Raw genomic sequence first — 23,973 nt, forward strand, 5'->3', positions numbered from 1 at the left:
TCCACCATCAACCCTTTTAGAATTAATTGCCAGTCAATCTTGGCCAATTCACGTCTCATACCCTCAAAGTTACCTTTCTTTAAGTTCAGAATCATTGTTTCTGAATTAACAATGTCACTCTCCATCCTAATGAAGAACTCAACCATATTATGGTCACTCTTGCCCAAGGGGGCACGTACAACAAGACTGACTAACCCTTCCTCATTACTCAATACCCAGTCTAAAATAGCCTGCTCTCTCGTTGGTTCCTCTACATGTTGATTTAGATAACTATCCCGCATACATTCCAAAAAATCCTCTTCCTCAGCACCCCTGCCAATTTGATTCACCCAATCTATATGTAGATTGAAGTCACCCATTATAACGGTTTTGCCTTTGTAGCACGCATTTCTAATTTCCTGTTTGATACCATCTCCAACTTCACTACTACTGTTAGGTGGCCTGTACACAACACCCACCAGCGTTTTCTGCCCCTTAGTGTTTCGCAGCTCTACCCATACCGATTCCACATCCTGCAAACTAATGTCCTTCCTTTCCATTGCGTTAATCTCCTCTCTAATCAGCAACGCTACCCCACCTCCTTTTCCTTTCTCTCTATCCCTCCTGAATATTGAATATCCCTGGATGTTCAGCTCCCAGCCTTGGTCACCCTGGAGCCATGTCTCCGTGATCCCAACTATATCATAGTCATTAATAGCTATCTGCACATTCAACTCATCCACCTTATTACGAATGCTCCTTGCATTGAGACACAAAGCCTTCAGGCTTGTTTTTACAACACTCTTACCCCTTATACAATTTTGTTGAAAAGTGGCCCTTTTTGTGACACTTTGACAAAAATTTAACATTATCCTGCGCACACCAGGAACAATTTTACATTTATACCAATGTCAATTAAGCTACAAGCCTTTTGAGTGTGGGAGGAAACCAGAGCACCCAGAGAAAACCCACGCAGGTCACGGGGAGAACGTACAAACTCCGTAGGGATTGAAACCGGGTCTCTGGCGCCGTGAGGCAGCAACTCTACCGCTGCGCCGACCATGTGGACGTGGAGAGGATGTTTCCACTAGTGGGAAGATTACAGCTGTGACATCACAATGGGATTGTAGTCCTGCTCCCAACATTGTACAAGTACACTGAGTCCTGCCAGCCCTAGCAAGTGCCAATGCATTTTTTTTAAAGTCACAGTACACTTAGTTCTGCTAGCTAGTTCTGCTAGCTAGCAAGTGCAATTGCATTTTTTTTTAAAGTTTAAAAATGAGGGAGGGTGAATGAGGCAAAATGAGCAGTTCCTGCACAGTTGGGGGTTCTGGGTGAGTGGTGGAGTATTGCGTTGAGGAACCGGTTGCATTGGGGGACCAGGCCTCCCGTGGGGGCTATGGATGAGTGGTGGAATATTGCGTTGGGGAACGGGTTGCGTTGGCGGACCAGGCCTCCTGTGAGGGCTATGGGTAAATGGTGGAATACTGCATTCGGGGAACGGGTTGCATTGGGGGACTAGGCCTCCTGTGTGACAGTCCCACTTGGTCTGGTTTACTAAAACTCTCATCTTTGTTAGTATATCCGTGATTCTGTTCCTGAAATTACGCCAAAATGGTACACGATAACATTACAATATTTGGCCCACCTTACTCAGCATTGTTCTGTGGTGTGTTGTCTCAAGTTTTGTTCAGATTTATGGTATATTTTACAAGTTATTTACATTTTAAACTTTACAAAAACCACTTTGACAAAAATCTCTTCCATCTGCACTGGCCGTTAGCAGCGTATGATGTCACGATGGGATCTCATTTATATAAACTTCCCGCCAGCAGTGTTCCACCCCACAATGACATCACAATGGGATCTCATTTACATTCAAATAAAACTTTGTTTTAAAAAACACAGCAGCTGCCACCTCACAATGACATCAAGAGGGATAGGGAGGGGAGAGGGGTTATGGAGGGTGGAAGGGAGCGACTGAGAGTAGGGGAAAGGAGAGGGAGGGAGAGATCAGGGAGGGAGTGGAGGAATGGAGGAGGATAGGAAGAGGGATGGCGAGGCACACTTGGGGAGGGTTGCCGTGACTAGCGTCACAACGGGGATCTCTGACGTCACAACGGGAACCTATCAGCCAAGCCTGCACAGTTGGGGGCTATGGGTGAGTGGTGGAATATTGCGTTCCCCGTGTGACAGGGACCCAACGGGTCCCATTTGATCTAGTATCTATATCTTCTATTATCTATATTACTAAAAGTCTCATCTTGACCACTTCCTGTTGCACTCTATATTGATTTTAGAAAAAACACTACCACATACGGCTGTGATTTTTGGCCATCTTACTCAGAGTCCCCCTCTGCTGGTCAGGACAAGAGAATTTTTCCCATCAATGAAAAATAAAAGACTTATTAATGTTTTTAAAATGTTGAGATTCTCTCTCCTGAAGACCACGCCCCTTTCCGAGGGACTATAAAACCAGAAGTGTGGAGGTGCCTCAGTTCTCTGCAAGATGGGGGAGCAAGAGATTGCAATTCTCAGTCTGAGCTGTGAATAACACTGAACACATGTCTATTAAACTGTGAGTGGTTTTACTGACCTGTCAGTGTCCTTAATGTGGTTTGAAAATATAGTTTGGAAATGCTAAAGCTGAGTTGCCTTTGGTTTGGAAATGCTAAAGCTGTGCTGCCTTTGGTTTGGAAATGCTAAAGCTGTGTTGCCTTTGGTTTGGAAATGCTAAAGCTGTGTTGCCTAATTAAAGTTGCCTTGACTAATTAAAGTTGCTTTGCCTAATTAAAGTTGCCTTGCCTAATTAAAGTTGCCTTGCCTTCCATATAATTAAAAGTCTAACCGTGACCACTTCCTGTTTGCGCTTTATATTGATTTTAGAAAAAACGCTACCACGTACGGCTGTGACTTTTGGCCATCTTACTCAGAGTCCCCCTCCGCTCATCAGGTGCCGAGGATTTTTCCCATCGATAAAAAATAAAAGAGTTATTAGTGTTTAAAAAATGTTGAGATTGTCTCTCCTGTTAGAAACATAGAAAAATAGGTGCAGGAGGAGGCTATTCGGCCCTTCGAGCCAGCACCGCCATTCATTGTGATCATCCCCTATCTGATCGTCCCCGTGCCTGCCTTCTCCCCATATCCCTTGACTCCACTAGCCCCTAGAGCTCTATCTAACTCTCTCTTAAATCCATCCAGTGACTTGGCCTCCACTGCCCTCTGTGGCAGGGAATTCCATAAATTCACAGCTCCTCCCCTTTATTCATGGCGTTAATCATGTCATGAAGGCCACGGCCCTTCTGGAGGGACTATAAAACCCAGAAGTGTGGGCGTGGCTCAGTCTCTACAAGTTGGAGGAGAGGTCACGACTTGCTGTCTTTAGTGGCCTTCCACCCTGCTTGAAATGGTATGAAACTGCACTTGAATTTGGTGGCCTTGCACCCTGCGTGAAGTGGTAAGAAACTGCACTTGAATTTGGTGGCCTTGTACCCTGCTTGAAATGGAATTTCAAGGAATAGCTGTGAATCAACTGCCAGCCCACCAGCTGTGAGTGAGTGATTGAGCCGCCAGCCCAGGAATCTATTCGGCCCACAATGTCCATACTAGCCCTCTGGAAACAGTCCCTTCAGCCCACAACATCCATACTAGTGCTCCAGAAAGCCCCCCCCCCCCAACCCCCACTGGCCACCAATATTGGAATTGGTGGAGAGGTGGAATATTGCATTGGAGGACCAGCCCTCCCGTGTGAAGCTGGGAACCAACAGGTCTCACTTAGTCTAGTTTTATAACTAAAACTCTTGTCTTGTTCCTATCTATATGTATGTGATCCTGAAATTACGCCAAAATGATACACGATAACGATAAGAATATTGCACCACCTTACTCGCCGTTGTCCTGTGGTGGTCTGCATCCAGTTTCGTTCAGATTGATGTTATATTTTACAAGTTATTCATAGTTGTTAACTTTAGAAATTCAAGTTTAAGACAAATTTTTGCAGCTAAAATCCTTGCTGGCCCAGCTTGCAACAAAGTTGCAACAAAGTTGCAATCAAGGAACACTCAGTCCTTCCAGCAAGATTTTAGCAAGTATCAGAATATTGCGTTGGGGAAACGGGTGAGTGGTGGAATATTGCCTTTGAGAACAGGTTGACTTGGGGGACCAGTCCTCCCATGGGGGCTATGGGTGAGTGGTGGAATATTGCATTGGGGACCAGGCCTCCCGTGTGACAGGAACCCAACGGGTTCCAGTTGATCTAGTATATTACTAAAACTCTCAACTTGTTTGTTTCTATGTCTGTCTGTGTGGAGTGTGATCCTGAAATTATGCCAAAACAGTACAGGATAGCGCTACAATCTTTGGCCCACATTACTCACCATTGTCCTGTGGTGTGATGTATCGTTTCGTTCAGATTGATGGTACATTTTACAAGTTATTCACATTTTAACTTTACAAAAAGCAGTTTGACAAAAATCTCCTCCATCTGCATTGGCAGTTAGCAGCGTATGACGTCACAATGGGATCACAATCCAGACTCAGAGACAGTTTCATCCCCAAAGCAATCGGCACACTCAATATAAAAAAAACAATTATTATTCATGAGTATTATTCATGCTGCACTCTTCCATGCTGCTACCCACCTCACACTTTACTATCTCCATGTGCAATACTGATTATATATTTATCTTGATATCTACTTTTATAACATTGTTTTTAAATTGTGTCCCATGTTTTTATGTTTGTATATTATGCACCAATGGAGTGGCAATAATAATTTCGCTGTATGCAGTGCTTACAAACACAAATAAAGGCAGTCATTCATTCATTCATTTACATTAAAAAAAAAACAGCATCGTTCCACCATTACATCACAATGGGATATCATTTACATTTTTAAAGTGTTTTAAAAAAACACAGCAGCTTCCACTTCACAATGACGTCAAGGCGGGTAGGGAGGGTAGCGGGGTTATGGAGGGAGGGAGTGACTGAGCGAAGGGGAAATGAGAGGGAAGGAGATGTGAGGGAAGGAGTGGGGGGGGGGAGGAAGAGAGGGGAAATAAGAGGGAGGGTGAAGAGGAGGGGGAAGTGCTGGGGATGTGGGCGAATGGAGGAGGCGTGCTTGGGGAGGGTTGCCGCGACTCGCGTCACAATGGGGAGCTCTGGCGTCACAGTGGGAACCTGTCAGCCACGCCTGCGCAGTTGGGGGCTATGGGTGAGTGGTGGAATATTGCGTTTGGGGACCAGCCCTCCCATGTGACAGGGACCCAACGGGTCCCACTTGGTCTAGTATCTATCTATCTATATACTATTAAAAGTCTTGTCTTGTTTCTATATGTGTGTGTGTGGCCAATTGAGATTGTATCTCCGCCAAAACGGTACATGGTAGCGGTAAAATCTTTGCAGAACCGTACTCAGCTTTTTCCCGTCGTCAATCTTATCAAGTTTCCTTCAGATATGATGATATATTTCACAAGTTATTGATATTTAAAGGTTTAAAAAAAAAAGCCAGCTTTGAGAATAATAACTGACTGAGAGCGAGACTTTTCTGGCACCTTCCAGTGATGACGTCACAATGGCATCTCACAGTCCTCCAATCACAATGGGATCTCATTTACACAAGCTGCCGTGAACATTCCGACAACCGAAAATGACATCACAATGGCATCAATCATGGCTGATCTATCTCTCCCTCCTAACCCCATTCTCCTGCCTTCTCCCCATAACCCCTAACACCCGTACTAATCAAGAATCTATCTATCTCTCTGTCTTAAAAATATCCATTGACTTGGCCTCCACAGCCTTCTGTGTTCAATTATTACTTTTTTCCGGAAATTATTCACTTTGATAAATTCACTTCTGCCAATATTTTACATTCACCTTTTCTCTGTTCTGCGGAAAGTGTCGTTAACCTGAAATTTTAACTATCGCCACAGATGCTGCTTGACCTCATGCGTTTTTCTAGAATGTTCTGTGAGAATCGTGTGAAGAACTGTGTAGGAGGAACTGCTGATGCTGTGTTTCAATCTACTCCAGTGTCTATAATGTGAACAGAGCTGTTCTTCCATTTTGTCTTTTAACGTGGTCAGCTTTATGTTCCATGCAAATTGAACTTTACTCCTGTGACTGTCCCCTTCAGAGCTAGTCCAGTTCAGTTTAATTTATTACTTTGGAGAAACTCAGCGGGTGCAGCAGCATCTATGGAGCGAAGGAAATAGGCGACGTTTCGGGCCGAAACCCTTCTTCAGACTGATGGGGGGGTGGGGGGGAGAAGGAAGGAAAAAGGGAGGAGGAGGAGCCCGAGGGCGGGGGGATGGGAGGAGACAGCTCGAGGGTTAAGGAAGGGGAGGAGACAGCAAGGGCTAGCAAAACTGGGAGAATTCAACGTTCATGCCATCCGGACGCAAGCAACCCAGGTATGAGGTGCTGTTCCTCCAATTTCCGGTGTTGCTCACTCTGGCAATGGAGGAGACCCAGGACAGAGAGGTCGGATTGGGAATGGGAGGGGGAGTTGAAGTGCTGAGCCACCGGGAGTTCAGGTAGGTTATTGCGGACTGAGCGGAGGTGTTCGGCGAAACGATCGCCCAACCTCCGCTTAGTCTCCCCGATGTAAATCAGCTGACATCTAGAGCAGCGGATGCCAGTAGATGAGGTTGGAGGAGATACAGGTGAACCTTTGTCGCACCTGGAACGACTGCTTGGGTCCTTGAATGGAGTCGAGGGGGGAGGTGAAGGGACAGGTGTTGCATTTCTTGCGGTTGCAACGGAAAGTGCCCGGGGAGGGGGTGGGCTGTTGCCGTCTGTCCCAGCCTGGTAAAAACCTGGGTGGAGTGGATTTGGAGAGGATGTTTCCACAGCCTCATAATTAAAAGACATTCCTTTAGGAAGGAGATGAGCAGGAATTTCTTAAGTGGTGAACTGTGGAATTCATTGCCACAGACAGCTGTGGAGGTCAAGTCAATGGATATTTTTCAGGAGGAGATTGATAGATTCTTGATTGATAGGGGTGTCAGAGGTAATGGGGAGAAGGCAGGAGAATGGGTTTGAGAGGGAAAGATAGTCATAGAGTGATACAGTGTGGAAACAGGCCCTTCGGCCCAGCATGCCCCATCTGCACTAGTCCCACCTGCCCACGTTTGATCCATATACCTCCGAACCTGTCCTATCCATGTACCTGTCTAACTGTTTCTTAAATGTTGCGATAGTCCCTGCCTCAACTACCTCCTCTGGCAGCTTGTTCCATACACCTACCACCCTTTGTGTGAAAAATATACCCCACAGATTCCTAATAAATCTTTTGCTGTTCACCTTAAACTTATGTCCTCGATTCACTTACTCTGGGCAAAAGACTCAACCATATCTATTCAAATCATGATTTTATACACCTCTATTAGATCATCCCTCATCCTCCTGTGCTCCATGAAATACTCCCAGCCTACTCAACCTCTCCCTATAGCTCTGGCTCTCTAGTCCTGGCAACATCCTCATAAATCTTCACTGTACCCTTTCCAGTTTGATGACATATTTCCTATAACATGGTGCCCAGAACTGAACACAATACTCTGAATGCGACCTCACCAACTTCTTATGCAACTGCAACATGACCTCCCAACTTCTATATTCAGCCTGGCCCGCTGAGTTACTCCAGCACTCTGTGAAACGTCACAGAATAGGGCAAGATTAGCAAGTTTGCTGATGATACAGAAGTGAGTGGTTTTGCAGATAGTGAAGATGGTTGTGAAAGATTGCAGCAAGATCTGGATCGATTGGCCAGGTGGGCAGAGGAATGGTTGATGGTTCCTTGAAGGTCTTGTCGCAGGTATATCAGGTGGTCAAAAAGTATTTTGGCACTTTGGCCTTCATCAGTTAGAGAATTGAGTATAGAAGTTGGGAGGTCATGTTGCAGTTGTATAAGGCTTTGGTGAGACCGCATTTAGAATATTGTGTTCAGTTCTGGGCACCATGTTATAGGAAAGATGTCAAACTGAAAAGAGTACAGAGATCCCATCCTGGATCAGTCCAATCAGGGTTGTGTCGTCCGCAAACTTGAGAAGCTTGACAGAGGTGTCTGTGGAGGTGCAGTCATTGGTGTGGTGAGAGTAGAGGAGAGGGGAGAGTACGCATCTTGCGGTGCTCCTATGCTGAGCGTTTGCGGGTCCGAGATATGCTTTCCCGCCTCACATGCTGCTTCCTGTCTGTCAGAAAGCTGGTGATCCACCGACAGAGGGGTTCAGGCACAGTCAACTCAGAAAGTTTGGAGCGTAGTAGCTCTGGCACAATGGTGTTGAATGCAGTGCTAAAATCAATAAAACAAAATCCTCGCATAGGTTCCCTGGCGGTCTAGGTGCTGGAGGATGAAGTGCAGGCCCAGATTAACTGCATCATCCACAGATCTATTGGCCCGATATGCAAAATGCAGAGGGTCCAGCAGAGGGATTGTGATAATTTTCAACGTGGCCAGCACAAGCCTTTCAACGGTCTTCATGACTACAGAGGTCAGTGCGACAGGCCTGTATACAGTCCTTAGGACCAGTAATCCTTACCTTTTTGGGTACAGGGACAATAGTGGAGACTTTGAAGCAGGCAGGGCCTGGTTAAAAATGAGTAATTGGGTGATTGGAGTGGGATGGGTGTAGAATGGCCCAGTCTTTGCAGACTGAGGTCAGGCTGTGAGTAGGTGTGAAGTGTTGGGTGGGGTGGCTAAGGGTCCACTCTTTTCATACTAGAGTATTGCCTTAAGTAGAAACATAAAAACATAGAAAATAGGTGCAGGAGTAGGCCTGCACCGCCATTCAATATGATCATGGCTGATCATCCAACTCAGTATCCTGTACCTGCCTTCTCTCCATACCCCCTGATCCCTTTAGCCACAAGGGCCACATCTAACTCCCTCTTAAATATAGCCAATGAACTGGCCTCAACTGCCTTCTGTGGCAGAGAATTCCAGAGATTCACCACTCTCTGTGTGAAAAATGTTTTCCTCATCTCGGTCCTAAAAGATTTCTCCCTTATCCTTAAACTGTGACCCCTTGTTCAGGACTTCCCCAACATCGGGAACAATCTTCCTGCATCTAGCCTGTCCAACCCCTTAAGAATTTTGTAAGTTTCTATAAGATCCCCCCTCAATCTTCTAAATTTTAGCGAGTACAAGCCGAGTCTATCCAGTCTTTCTTCATATGAAAGTCCTGACATCCCAGGAATCAGTCTGGTGAACCTTCTCTGTACTCCCTCTATGGCAAGAATGTCTTTCCTCAGATTAGGAGACCAAAACTGTACGCAATACTCCAGGTGTGGTCTCACCAATACCCTGTACAACTGCAGTAGAACCTCCCTGCTCCTATACTCAAATCATTTTGCTATGAATGCTAACATACCATTTGCTTTCTTCACTGCCTGCTGCACCTGCATGCCTACTTTTAATGACTGGTGTACCATGACACCCAGGTCTCGTTGCATCTCCCCTTTTCCTAATCGGCCACCATTCAGATAATAGTCTACTTTCCTGTTTTTGCCACCAAAGTGGATAACCTCACATTTATCCACATTATACTGCATCTGCCATGCATTTGCCCACTCACCCAGCCTATCCAAGTCACCTTGCAGCCTCCTAGCATCCTCCTCACAGCTAACACTGCCCCCCAGCTTTGTGTCATCCGCAAACTTGGAGATGTTGCATTCAATTCCCTCGTCCAAATCATTAATATATATTGTAAATAGCTGGGGTCCCAGCACTGAGCCTTGCGGTACCCCACTAGTCACTGCCTGCCATTGTGAAAAGGACCCGTTTACTCCTACTCTTTGCTTCCTGTTTGCCAGCCAGTTCTCTATCCACATCAATACTGAACCCCCAATACCGTGTGCTTTAAGTTTGTATACTAATCTCTTATGTGGGACTTTGTCGAAAGCCTTCTGAACGTCCAGATATAACACATCCACTGGTTCTCCCTTATCCACTCTACTAGTTACATCCTCGAAAAATTCTATAAGATTCGTCAGACATGATTTACCTTTCATAAATCCATGCTGACTTTGTCCAATGATTTCACCACTTTCCAAATGTGCTGCTATCCCATCTTTAATAACTGATTCTAGCAGTTTCCCCACTACCGATGTTAGACTAACTGGTCTGTAATTCCCCGTTTTCTCTCTCCTCCCTTTTTAAAAAGTGGGGTTACATTAGCTACCCTCCAATCCTCAGGAACTACTCCAGGATCTAAAGAGTTTTGAAAAATTATCACTAATGCATCCACTATTTCTGGGGCATATCCTTAAGTACTCTGGGATGCAGCCTATCTGGCCCTGGGGATTTATCGGCCTTTAATCCATTCAATTTACCTAACACCACTTCCCGGCTAACCTGGATTTCACTCAGTTCCCCATCTCCTTTCCTAATTAAGCCCTTTGTCCTCCTCTGCTGGACTCTGAATTTCTCCCAGTCCTCTGGTAGGCTGCTTTTTCTGGCTAATTTGTAAGCTTCATCTTTTGTTTTGATACTATCCCTGATTTCCCTTGTTATCCACAGATGCACTACCTTCCCTGATTTATTCTTTTGCCAAACTGGGATGAACAATTGTTGTAGCTCATCCATGCAGCCTTTAAATGCCTTCCATTGCATATCCACCATCAACCCTTTAAGAATCAATTGCCGGTCTATCTTGGCCAATTCACGTCTCATACCTTCAAAGTTACCTTTCTTTAAGTTCAGGACCCTTGTTTCTGAATTAACAACGTCACTCTCCATCCTAATGAAGAACTCAACCATATTATGGTCACTCTTGCCCAAGGGGCCACGCACAACAAGACTGCTAACTAACCCTTCCTCATTACTCAATACCCAGTCTAGAATAGCCTGCTCTCTCGTTGGTTCTTCTACATGTTGGTTTAGAAAACTATCCCGCATACATTCCAAGAAATCCTCTTCCTCAGCACCCTTGCCAATTTGATTCACCCAATCTATATGTAGATTGACGTCACCCATTATACCTGTTTTACCTTTGTTGCACGCATTTCTAATTTCCTGTTTGATGCCATCCCCAACTCCACTACTACTGTTAGGTGGCCTGTACACAACTCCCATTAGCGTTTTCTGCCCCTTAGTGTTTCGCAGCTCTACCCATATCGATTCCACATCCTCCAAGCTAATGTCCTTCCTTTCTATTCCGTTAATCTGCTCTCTAACCAGCAACGCTACCCCACCTCCTTTCCCTTTCTGTCTATCCCTCCTGAATATTGAATATCCCTGGATGTTCAGCTCCCAGCCTTGGTCACCCTGGAGCCATGTCTCCGTGATCCCAACTATATCATAGTCATTAATAGCTATCTGCACCTTCAACTCATCCACCTTATTACGAATGCTCCTTGCATTGAGACACAAAGCCTTCAGGCTTGTTTTTACAAACACTCTTACCCCTTATACAATTATGTTGAAAAGTGGCCCTTTTTGATTTTTGCCCTGGATTTGTCTGCCTTTTTGTCTGTTAAGATGCAATCCGTCCCTTTTGTACAGTCCCCCCCTTATTCCAAAAGTTCAGAGCTTGTTCAGTTTAATTTATTACTTTATTCAGTTCAGTTTACTTTATTTAGCTTAGTGTATCAAAAGCTTTTATTGCATGCTAACCAGTCAGCAGAAAGACAATATATGATCACAATCGACCCAGTGTATAGATACATGATGAGGGCATAACGTTTAGTGCAAGGTAAAGCTAACAAAGTTTGATCAAGGATAATCCGAGGGTTACCAATGAGGTATATTGTTCAGGACTGCTCTCTGGTTGTGGTAGGATGGTTCAGTTGCCTGATAACAGCTGTGAAGAAACTGTCCCTGAATCTGGAGGTGTGCGTTTTCACACTTCTGTACCTCATGCATGATGGGAGAGGGGAGAAGAGGGAGTGGCCAGGATGAGACTGGTCCTTGACTATGCTGCTGGCCTTGCTGAGGCAGAGTGAGGTGTAGATGGAGTCAATAGAAGGGAGGTTGCTTTGTGTGAAGGTCTGGGCTGCATCCACAATTCGCTGCAATTTCTTGCGGTCTTGGATGGAGCTGTTCCCAAACCGTGCTGTGATGCGTCCCGATAAAATGCTGACATGCCTGATGCACACGGTCCATGGAGTCAATAAACAAGACTGCTGAACACAAAATACGTGTTTGTGAACTCAAGGCTACAACTGGACACCCGTGCCATCCCACATAGATGAGGAAGCCTGCTTCTCAGTGGAAAGTTATTGAATGCTGGAACTCAATAGTTAACCCTGTGAACAAGGATGAAGGGACACCTCATTTAAACTTACTGAATAGTGAAAGGCCTGGATAAAGTGGACGTGGAGAGGATGTTTCCACTAGTGGGAGAGTCTAGGACCAGAGGGCACAGCCTCAGAATAAAAGGGCATACCTTTAGAAAGGAAATGAGGAGGAATTTTGTTAGTCATAATAAGTGATGTATCCGTGGAATTCATTGCCACAGAAGGCTGTGGAGGCTAAGTCAGTGGATATTTTTAAGGCAGAGATGGATAGATTCTTGATTAGTACAGGTGTCAGGGGTTATAAGTTCATAAGTGATAGGAGCAGAATTAGGCCATTCAGCACATTAAGTCTACTTCACCATTCAATCATGGCTAATCTACTTTATCCTCTCAACCCCATTCTCCTGCCTTCTGCCCATAGCCCGACACTCAGAGAGAGGGTGGTGGGTGCATGGAACAAGCTGCCAAGAGGTAGATGAGGCAGGTACTATCACAACATTTAAAAGGTACGGGTACAATGATAGGAAAGGTTTAGAGGAATAAGGGCGATACACGGACAAATCCCTCTTAAATCTCTCCCATCTCACCTCAATCTTATGCACTCATTTGCAAAACCCTTTTAAACAATTTCTCCAATGTCACCTTAAGCCTATGCACTTGTTTTAGAATCCCTCATAAATCTCTTCCATTTCACCTTAATCACGTCTTGTAGTTTGCAAACTCCTGTTCAATGGCTGCCATCTCACTTCAAGCCTATGCCCTCTAGTTGTAGAATTCTCTACTCGAGGGAAAAGGTGTGAGCAATGACATTGTCCATTCATAAGGACTGAAGGATTTTTTTTTTAAGTCAGCGACCTTTCTCCGGGTGCTCCGGCTTCCTCCCACACTCCAAAGACGCATAGGTGTGTAGATGAATTGGCTTTAGTAAAAAAAAAATGTTGTGTGTGTGTACGTGCGTGTGAAGGATAGTGCTGCTTGGATGGGGATCGCTGGTCGGCACCGAAGGGCCTGTTTCTGCGCTGTATCTCTAAACTAACCTAAAATTTTAATTTGTCATCCGTTCAGTGTTGTTTGAATCCCCACAGGAAACAATCAAAGCCAAATTATTTTAACAGAAGCAATTTAATGAAAACATTTGAAATGTCACAGCATGTTACAACTTGACAAAATGCACTCATTTGTCGTGTATTCAATACCTGCCAAGAGTATTATAGTCTATTGCTTTGCAATTATAATTTTCTCACAGTGCTTAAGAATGATTACTACCCAGGTTCAAATCTAACACATTTACAATCTGGAAATATTTCAAACAAACAAACAATTCAAATCTACTGGGGTATAAAGGTATTGACAAACATTAGTGTAAAAACCACCATCTTCACTTTCATTGAACACTGAAGAACTCTGAAGGCGGTAAGTTGTGACGGGGCTAAGATAATGAAGCATCGTGGGAGGAGCACATTTACAATCGTCCCCACCTGAGAAACAAAACACAGGATAAGAGCAGTTTAACTCGATTCAAACATGCAAAAACAATCTTAAACACAGAACAGTAGAGCACAGGAACAGGCCCTTCAGCCCTCAATGTCAGTGCTGAACACGGCACCAAGCTAATCTAATCTTCTCTGCCGGCACGTGATCCATAGCCCTCTATATTTAAAAGCCGCTTCATCGCCATTATCGTATCCGCCTTCACCACCTCTCCCGGCAACATACACACACTGAACTTTTTCTCTCTCTCTCGTATATTATATTGTTTACAGCCTACTATGTTTACGTATTCTGTTGTGCTGCTGCAAGTAAGAATTTCATTGTTCTATCTGGGACACATGACAGTAAAATACTCTTGACTGTAGGCAAGATTGCTGGAGAAACTCAGCGGTTGCGGCAGCATCTATGGAACGAAGGAAATAGGCAACGTTTCGGCCCGAAATGTTGCCTATTTCCTTCGCTCCATAGATGCTGCCGCACCCGCTGAGTTTCTCCAGCAACCTTGTCTACCTTCGATTTTCCAGCATCTGCAGTTCCTTCTTGAACAAATACTCTTTTGTGTTCCAGGCACTCACCGCCCTCTGTGTATATTTAAAAATAAAACTGGCCCCGAACATCTCCTTTAAACTTTCCCCCTCACCTCAAAGCTCTGCCCTCTTGTCTTTGACATTTCCGTGCTGGCAAAATGATTCTGTCTACCTTACCCACGACTCTCATCACTTTAGATACTTCCACCAAATCTCCCCATAGTCACCAACACTCCAGGGAAAACAAACCAAGTTCTAATTTATGAACCACCTCTCTCTCAATTTACAACTTTTACGGATTGTCTACCTAGACTTCCTCCAATAAAACCATCGTCTAATACAATATTTCAGCAGGGAAATGGGAGTCAGATTTGGACATTGTTATGAATCCCGCTTGCAGAATAATTGAGATAGCTAGTTATATCAGCTATATATTTTTTTCTCTGTATATTAAAGCTTTCACATTTAATCTTAATCTACTCATCTGAAAGAATGCTAGTATAAAGTTAAGCAAAATTTATCAAAGGTAAATCCACACGAGGTTTGCATAATTACAGATTTTAAAAACCTTTCCACTTTGGTCTTTAGAGATACCTCATAGAAACAGGCCCTTTGGCCCACCGAGTTCGCACCGACCAGCGATCACACACTGTGGACAATTTATTATTATTTTTTAACCAAAGCCAACTAAGCCTACAAACCTGTACGTCTTTGGAGTGTGGGAGGAAACAGGAGCACTCGGAGAAAACCCACGGGGAGAACGTACAAACTCCGTAAAGACAGCACCTGCCGTCAGGATCGAACACAGGTCTCTGGCGCTGTGAGGCAGCAACTCTACCGCTGCGCCACCGTGCTGCCCTTTGCTTTCCAGCCCACTGATCTTTATTCAAATCCGCTGAGTTACTCCAGCACTCTGTGAAACGTCACCTATCCATGTTCTCCACAGATGCTGCCTGGCCCACTAAGTTGCTCCAGCATTTTGTGTCTTTCCTTGGTAAAGCAGCATCTGCAGTTTCTTTTTTTTAAAAAGTTTAGTTTAGAGGTACAGCACGGAAACAGGCCCTTCGGCCCACCGGGTTGCGCCGACCAGCGATCCCCGCACATTAACACTATCCTACACCCACTAGGGACAATTTTTATTTACCAATCCACTTACCCTACAAACCTGTACGTCTTTGGAGTGTGGGAGGAAACCGAAGATCTCGGAGAAAACCACGCAGGTCATGGGGAGAACGTACAAACTCCGTACATAGAAATTAGGTGCAGGAGGAGGCCATCCGGCCCTTCGAGCCAGCACCGCCATTCATTGTGATCATGGCTGATCGCCCCCTATCAATAACCCAGCACAGTAATAACCCACAATAACCCAGACAGCACCCGTAGTCGGGATGGAACCCGGGTCTCCAGCGCTGCATTCGCTGTAAAGCAGCAACTCTGCCGCTGTGCCACTGTGACCCGCCCTACATTAGGGGATTTTTTTTTTTAAATTTCGGATCTTGGACATTCAACGACTTGAATGTTGGGTCAATCGTACAAGGCAACAACTAAGAGGGAATAAATAGCTTTATTTTAAATTAAAAAACCCACCAAAACATTTGATAGTTAATTTGAAACTGCAATTAATCTAGCAACCTTTCACTTGAAAGTCACAGAGCCATACAACAGAGAAACAGGCCCTTCGGCCCAACGCTGACCAAGATGCCCCATCTATGCTAGTCCCACCTACCCGCAGATATCCCTCTAGAACCTGTCCCATTCACATACCTGTCCAAATGTCGTTTACAGTAACTGCCTCAACTACCTCCTTCGGCAGCTCGTTCCACATACCCGCCACCCTTTGGGTGAAAAACAAATCAAAGAGATACACTTGGCTCCCTGCCACATGAGATTGTGGTCTTAAAGACACCGTTTCATTGAAAAGACCCCAGGCCAACATGGTATTCTCGGTACTTAAATGAGGTCTTTATTTGACAGAAACCTTAATTCAGTCTTCACGTTCTTGCAATATGTATCTCCTCCCTTCAGGTTCCACCTACGAGACAGAGAACAAGTAAAGAAACACCTTGATCCCTTAGGTTTATGCTTGTTTTTGTTCTTTTAAAAAAAATAAAAAAATAAAAAAGCCTGTGAAAGAATTTGCCGTAACAAAGAACACTACAAATAATTTTCTCGAGTAAATGCCTCAAGCTTCAAAGTTTAAAAATCTTTACATACATACATCACAAAACAGAGCCAAGCGAAGAATGCTAAAGAAGTGTCGACTATTCGCAGCGTTTCAATTTTTTTTTTTTTTTTAAACATAGGTAACAGTGGCAAAGAAACGGCAAGTTTCATCCTGGTTTGATATGCTTATCTAGGCATGCTGTCAGCAATGACCTTGTGGAGAGATGAAGGAGGCATCTCATGCAGAGGCAGAACCCACGGACCAGGTGACGTGACCTGCTGCCCTCCAGAGCAGTAACGTGCTCCTCTCTCTCTCTCTCTTTCTTTCTCTCTCTCTCTTTCTTTCTCAGCACCATCGGAGGAAGTAAGAAAACAGTACAAATCATTAGTTATTTTGCAGGAACAGACGAACTGGATCAGACTTCCAAAATAGCACATAGAACACAGAACAGAACGGTAGAGCACAGGAAGGGGCCCAGTGGCCCATATAATGTCCGTGCCCAACATGACATCAAGTTAAACCAACAGTCAGCCTGCATGTAATCCTATGCCGCGATTGTATCTGCCTCTGCCTCCACCACCACCCCAGGCAGTGTGTTCCAAACACCCAACACCCTCTGTCCCACACATCTCCTTTAAATCTTGCCCCCAACACCATAAAAGTTATGCCCTCTAGTCTTGGTGATATATCCACCCTGGAGATAAAGGTTCTGACTGTCCACCCGATTGACACCTCATCATTTTACGCCCTTCTATCAGGTCTCCTCCCCTCAACCCCCGACGTTCTGGAGAGAAGGAAAAAAAATCGAAGTCTGTCCAACCCCGTTCCCTCTCCCCCGACTGTCTGAAGAAAGGTCTCCACCCGGAACGTCACCTATTCCTTTTCTCCAGAGATGCTGCTGTCTGGCCCACCGAGTTGTCTCTCTTTATAGCTAACACCTACTCGTCCAGGTAGCAAATATTCTAAATTGTGCTGACCTTCCCCTGAAATCGAGACTTTTTTTTAAATGAGTATAACAATTTTATTTAAAGAAAAATATATATTTGTGCAGTTAGCCTAGTCATTAACTCTACTGATATGGAGGAGAGACATCTGAAACCTGATCAACTGCTTGTTTTTATTACCTTGACATTGCAAATGAACGGCTTACGGTCTCAAGACAAAAATGTGTTGAGTTCACTGATTTGTGACGTTAATCTTACTTTATGATTTAATGTGTACGGAAAGTTGTTTGATTAAAAATGCTACTTTTACATAGAAAATGACTAAACGTTTAAAGGGAAAATAGCATGCTTTTTTTTAGTTTTGTTTAGAGAAACAGGCCCTTCGCCCCACCGAGCCCGCACCCACCAGCGATCCCCGCACACTTACAGTATCCTACACACGCTAGGGACAATTTATAACTACCCCAAGCCAATTAACCTACAAACCTGTGTTGTGTTTGCAGTGTGGGAGGAAACCTGGAGCTCCCGGAGAAAACCCACGCAGGTCACGGGGAGAACATACAATGTGCGTACCGACGGCACCCGTAGTCAGGATGGAACCCGGGTCTCTGGCGTTGTGAGGCAGCAACTCTACCGCTGCGCCACCGTGCCGCGCCTGTAGTCACCACTGTCGTTTACTGGTTGTATCGAGGATTAACCGCACATTGGGTATTTGGGAAGTAGATATTCTTCTCCAATTAATACTTTATTCACCGATATAGTCATAGAGTCATATAGCGTGGAAACAGGCCCTTCGGCCCAACTTGCTCACACCAACCAACATCTACATTAGTCTCACCTGCCTGGGTTTGGCCCATATCCCTCTAAACCTGTCCCCGCCATGTACCTGTCCAAATGTTTCGTAATAAGTGGAACATGTGGATATAAGTGGAACATTTACCACAAACCTCCGGCGTTCTGCATGTGGCTTTACGTGGAGGTAGATCGTGTGGTGGCCTGACCATAGGCCCCAACTTACCTTCAAATGCAATACAGGCATTGTGCAATATAATTTAATTCCTTCTCCAGTCAATGTTGTCAATCTGCAGGGCATAATTAAACGCTAACTTCTGACCGGCTGGTCTTTGGATGGTTTTGGTTTTAATGTTGATCATTTCAACAAGAGGTTGTGTATATTAAAAAAATAATAGGTGCTTTTAATGTGACGAGATTTGCAATATTGGTGCAAGGGTTTAGTCAACCAAGGGGCACCTTTACAAACATCTGGAGATGGGGGTGGTGGGATTGGGCGGTGACGGGATGGGAGACGGTAAGGAAAGGGGACAAGCATTTAAAGATCCTTCCCCCCCCCCCCCCCCCCCCCCCCCCAACCCATTTGTGAAACCAAAATGGTGACGCACACAGACGAAAGTTTTTTTTTTGGGACCGAGCCACGACTCAAAATCACCGGAACTCATCGTAAATAAGAGAAAACGTAAAATAAATCAAATGTACAAAAGAAAGTTAAAGAAGCAATTACCGCTTTAAAAAGCAGCTGCTTTGCTCAAGTGTGGAAGGTAACATTTGCCTGTATTGAGACACAACATGATCACAAATATTGAAAACCAAATGGACATAATGCAGCAAAGGATAATCTTACTGTAAAACAATTTCTTAATTTTAATTTTTTTTTCAAAAAAGTGTCATACTTAGACATCTACAAAGAAATATAAAACCCCAATCTTTGTTTCCATTTGAATGACTAAATGAAACTGCTTCTGTTTTATTCATGGACTATAGGTACAGGTTTACTAAGAAACAGAATGTTATGGCATTGACAAATTTCTACCACAATTCTATAACAACTTCAAATGGTTATAAACAGTACACTGAAGGTGCTAGACTCATCGAGTGGCCCAGCGCAGAGCTCTAGATATTGGCATCGTTTACACAGCACGTTCGCAAATTCACAAGCTATTTTATATCATAACACAGTGGTCAGGTAGCAAGGGACGTCTGTGAGGACTCTGACGCATCTTGTTCACGACCTGTGACAGTGAATGCTAATCTACCGGGACTGTATTAGGCAAGTGACCCATAAGGAATACTCCCCCCCCCCCCCTACTTTTCCTCCCCTCTATCTCCAATGCCTCTATGTGGATGTGCATTCATCTCTCCCACGATCTTGCCCCCTTCCTCTCTTCACCCAATCTCTTCCCTATGTCCCAACCTGGATGGCTACCTATTCCTCCTTCCACTCCTTTCCCCCTTCCTCTGACTCCACATGTTATTACAGCCCTCATCTCACATCCTTGTGTCTTTTCATCTCTGGCCCCTAGTCTAACTATCAACTCCATACCCCCCCCCCCCCCCCCCCCCACCAATAGCTGTACCCACCTATCACTCAGCAGGCTGTTTCTCCCTCCACCCCCCATCCTCATCCAGGCCCCCCCACCCTCGTACAATCGGTCCTAAGAAGGGTCCCAACCTATCCATTCCCTACACGGACGCTGCCTGAGTTCCTCCAGCACCCTCCTCTCTGCTCTGCGTGTGTTATCGGCTGCCCCCTTCGTGGCTAGCAGTAATGTTGATGGTTTAGCTTACCTTCAGTGTACTGAAAGTGGTACACAACCTGCTTTAGATGATGTGACCACCCCTCGAGCAGGCACAGGTAGGGTCACACACCCCTTCGGCACTGAGTACACCAAGGGAATGCTGGCCTGCGTACACACCTAGGAAAATGTGAATATAAACATCATTTTTACCTCAGCCGCTGTCACAGAGAGACAAGGATTGGGCTAAGCCTGCACAAAAACACAAACAAAGGTGGGTCTCGCCAGCCTAGAGAGCCAATAGTCGCCCTCCCTCAAAATATCAATCGCCTGCTTACAAGATTTTTAAAATAACTTCAATGAACAGTTTTTGTGCAGCCTTAGCAGTTAAACTACAGTGAAAGAATGAAGAAAACATTCTGGAAAAAAACAAATCAATATATTTACAGTGACTCATATTCCTGTGAGAAGTAACATCTTTTCTTTTTAATTTAACTTCATGCATATTTCAGGGTAAACATTGTGGTTCACACATAATAAAATACTTTTTTTCTCTGACTTTCCCAGTCTTTTTTTTTTGTTTAATTGCTCAAACCCGTTAAATGCGGCGATTAAATCTTCTCCTGAATGAAGGTGTGCTGCAGGGCCTGGTTGATGCTGACACGTTTGGCAGGGTCGAGCATGAGAATCTGCTCCAGCAAGTCCTTCAGCTGGTGAACCTTTTTGCGCTGATCTTCCGGCAAGCGCTGGCAGCCAATCATGTCCGCCAGTAGGTCCTTCGTGGAGTTAATAGTGCTCATGACAGTCACTTTCTCCTGAAGGAAACAAAAACAGACAGAAACAGCAAAGAAAGAAGTCAACTTCCGCTCAGGCAGTAGAATCAAGAGTAGACAGAGTGCTGGAGTAACTCAGTGGGTCAGGCAGCAACTCTGGAGAACATGGATAGGTGACGTTTCACAGAGTGCTGGAGTAACTCAGTGGGTCAGGCAGCAACTCTGGAGAACATGGATAGGTGCGTTTCACAGAGTGCTGGAGTAACTCAGTGGGTCAGGCAGCATCTGTGGAGAACATGGATAGGTGACGTTTCACAGAGTGCTGGAGTAACTCAGTGGGTCAGGCAGCATCTGTGGAGAACATGGATAGGTGACGTTTCACAGAGTGCTGGAGTAACTCAGTGGGTCAGGCAGCATCTCTGGAGAACATGGATAGGTGACGTTTCACAGAGTGCTGGAGTAACTCAGTGGGTCAGGCAGCATCTCTGGAGAACATGGATAGGTGACGTTTCACAGAGTGCTGGAGTAACTCAGCGGGTCGGGCAGCATCTGTGGAGAACATGGATAGGTGACGTTTCGGGTGGAACCCCCTTTTTCAGACCTGGGTCAACCTTTCTCTCCTTCGCCTCCCTTCTCCCTGTAAGCATTGATACCTTTACTAATCACGAATCTCCAAATGACTGTGGCAATGAATTCCAGATTCACCACACCATGACTAAAGAAATTCCTCCTCACTTCCTTTCGAAAGGTATGTCCTTTTATTCTGCGGTTTCTCAAATCTGTTTGCCAAATGTCCAGTATTAATTTAGTGTATTGTGATTGTCACTGGAACCAAGGTACGCTGAAAAGCTTTTTGTTGAGTGCTATCCAGTCAGTGGAAAGCCTATACGTGATTACAAACAAGCCGTTCACAGCGTAGATACATGATCAAGGGAATAATGTTTAGATTAGTTTAGAGATACAGCACGGAAACAGGCTCCTCGGCACATCGAGTCTGCGCTAACGAGTGATCCCCGAATACTTACATTACCCCACACACACACTAGGGACAATTTTACAATTATACCAAAGCCAATCAGCCTTCAAACCTGTACTTTTCTCACAGAGAGTGGTGAGTCTGTGGAATTCTCTGCCTCAGAGGGCGGTGGAGGCAGGTTCTCTGGATGCTTTCAAGAGAGAGGGCTCTTAAAGATAGCGGTCAGGGGATATGGGGAGAAGGCAGGAGCGGGGCACTGATTGGGGATGTTCAGCCATGATCACATTGAATGGCGATGCTGGCTCGAAGGGCCAAATGGCCTACTCCTGCACCTATTGTCTATTGTCTGTACGTCTTTGCAGTGTGGGAGGAAACCAGAGCACCCGGAGAAAACCCACGCAGGTCACGGGGAGAACGTACAAACTCGGTACAGACAGCACCCGTAGTCGGGATGAAACCCGGGTGTCTGGCGCTGTGAGTTTGCAACTCTACCGCTGCGCCACCGTGCCGCCCTGTGGAATGTGATCACAATACCATTAGTTTCAATATAATTATGGAGAGGGTCAGAACTGGACCTAGGGTTGAGATTTTTGATTGGAGAAAGGCTAACTTTGATGAGATGCGAAGGATTTAAAAGGAGTGAATTGGGACAGTTTGTTTTATGGGAAGGATGTAGAAGAGAAATGGAGGACATTTAAAGGGGAAATTTTAAGAGTACAGAATCTTTATGTCCCTGTTCGGTTGAAAGGAAATAGTAAAAATTGGAAAGAGCCATGGTTTTCAAGGGAAATTGGACACGGTTCGGAAAAAGAGAGAAATCTACAATAATTATAGGCAGCATGGAGTGAATGAGGTACTTGAGGAGTATAAAGAATGTAAAAAGAATCTTAAGAAAGAAATTAGAAAAGCTAAAAGAAGATATGAGTTTGCTTTGGCAAGTAAGGTGAAAGTAAATCCAAAGGGTTTCTACAGCTATATTAATAGCAAAAGGATAACGAGGGATAAAATTGGTCCATTAGAGAGACAGAGTGGACAGCTATCTGCAGAGCCAAAAGAGATGGGCGAGATATTGAACAATTTCTTTTCTTCGGTATTCACCAAGGAGAAGGATATTGAATTATGTGAGGTAAGGGAAACAAGTAGAGTAGCTATGGATATGATGAGATTCAAAGAAAAAGAAGTACTGACACTTTTGAAAAATATAAAAGTGGATAAGTCTCCAGGTCATGACAGGATATTCCCTAGGACAATGAGGGAAGTTAGTGTAGAAATAGCAGGGGCTATGACAGAAATATTTCAAATGTCATTAGAAACGGGAATAGTGCCAGAGGATTGGCGTCCTGCGCATGTTGTTCCATTGTTTAAAAAGGGTTCTAAGAGTAAACCTAGCAATTATAGACCTGTTAGTTTGACTTCAGTGGTGGGCAAATTAATGGAAAAGATACTTAGATAATATATATAAGCATCTGGATAAACAGGGTCTGATTAGGAACAGTCAACATGGATTTGTGCCTGGAAGGTCATGTTTGACTAATCTTGAATTTTTTGAAGAGGTTACTAGGGAAATTGATGAGGGTAAAGCAATGGATGTTGTCTATATGGACTTTAGTAAGGCCTTTGACAAGGTTCCTCATGGAAGGTTGGTTAAGAAGGTTCAATTGTTGGGTATTAATGCAGGAGTAGCAAGATGGATTCAACAGTGGCTGAATGGGAGATGCCAGAGAGTAATGGTGGATGGCTGTTTTTCAGGTTAGAGGCAGGTGACTAGTGGGGTGCCTCATGGATCTGTGTTGGGTCCACTGTTGTTTGTCATGTAAATCAATGATCTGGATGAAGGTGTGGTAAATTGGATTAGTAAGTATGCAGATGATACTAAAATAGGTGGTGTTGTGGATGAAGTAGATTTCCAAAGTCTACAGAGAGATTTAGGCCATTTGGAAGAATGGGCTGAAAGATGGCAGATGGAGTTTATGCTGATAAGTGTGAGGTGCAACATCTTGGCAGGACAAATCAAAATAGGACGTACATGGTAAATGGTAGCAAATTGAGGAATGCAGTTGAACAGAGGGATCTAGGAATAACTGTGCATAGTTCCCTGAAGGTGGAATCTCATGTAGATAGAGTGGTAAAGAAAGCTTTTGGTATGCTAGCCTTTATAAATCAGAGCATTGAGTATAGAAGTTGGGATGTAATGTTAAAATTGTACAAGGCATTGGTGAGACAAATTCTGAAGAATGGTGTACAATTTTGGTCGCCCAATTATAGGAAGGATGTCAACAAAATAGAGAGAGTACAGAGGAGATTTACTAGAATGTTGCCTGGGTTTCAACAACTAAGTTACAGAGAAAGGT

The 23,973-nt window shown here is 44.6% G+C and overlaps 1 protein-coding gene across 5 annotated transcripts in view; it reads right to left on the bottom strand.

Moving 5' to 3' along the window:
- Positions 1-13,365: 13,365 nt before the first annotated feature.
- prpf4b (pre-mRNA processing factor 4B) overlaps positions 13,366-23,973 on the bottom strand; it is a 72,508-nt gene continuing 61,900 nt past the window's right edge. Inside the window, exons 15-19 of one of the 5 annotated variants that reach the window (XR_004410393.1) lie at positions 19,926-20,688; positions 18,862-18,909; positions 16,611-16,734; positions 16,213-16,266; positions 13,366-13,694 (exon numbers count right to left, since the gene is read on the bottom strand). Coding sequence is in view for 1 of the 5 variants with exons in the window: in XM_033014678.1 (XP_032870569.1) it covers positions 20,485-20,688 (204 nt within the window). In the remaining 4 variants the exon portion in view is untranslated. Of the gene's footprint in view, positions 13,695-16,212; positions 16,739-18,861; positions 18,910-19,925; positions 20,689-23,973 lie in introns of those variants that run through there. The other 4 variants (XR_004410397.1, XR_004410392.1, XR_004410394.1 and 1 more) reach the window with 4 other exon arrangements.

Source organism: Amblyraja radiata, chromosome 2 (assembly GCF_010909765.2).
Source record: "Amblyraja radiata isolate CabotCenter1 chromosome 2, sAmbRad1.1.pri, whole genome shotgun sequence".
Classification (NCBI taxonomy): Eukaryota; Metazoa; Chordata; class Chondrichthyes; order Rajiformes; family Rajidae; genus Amblyraja; species Amblyraja radiata.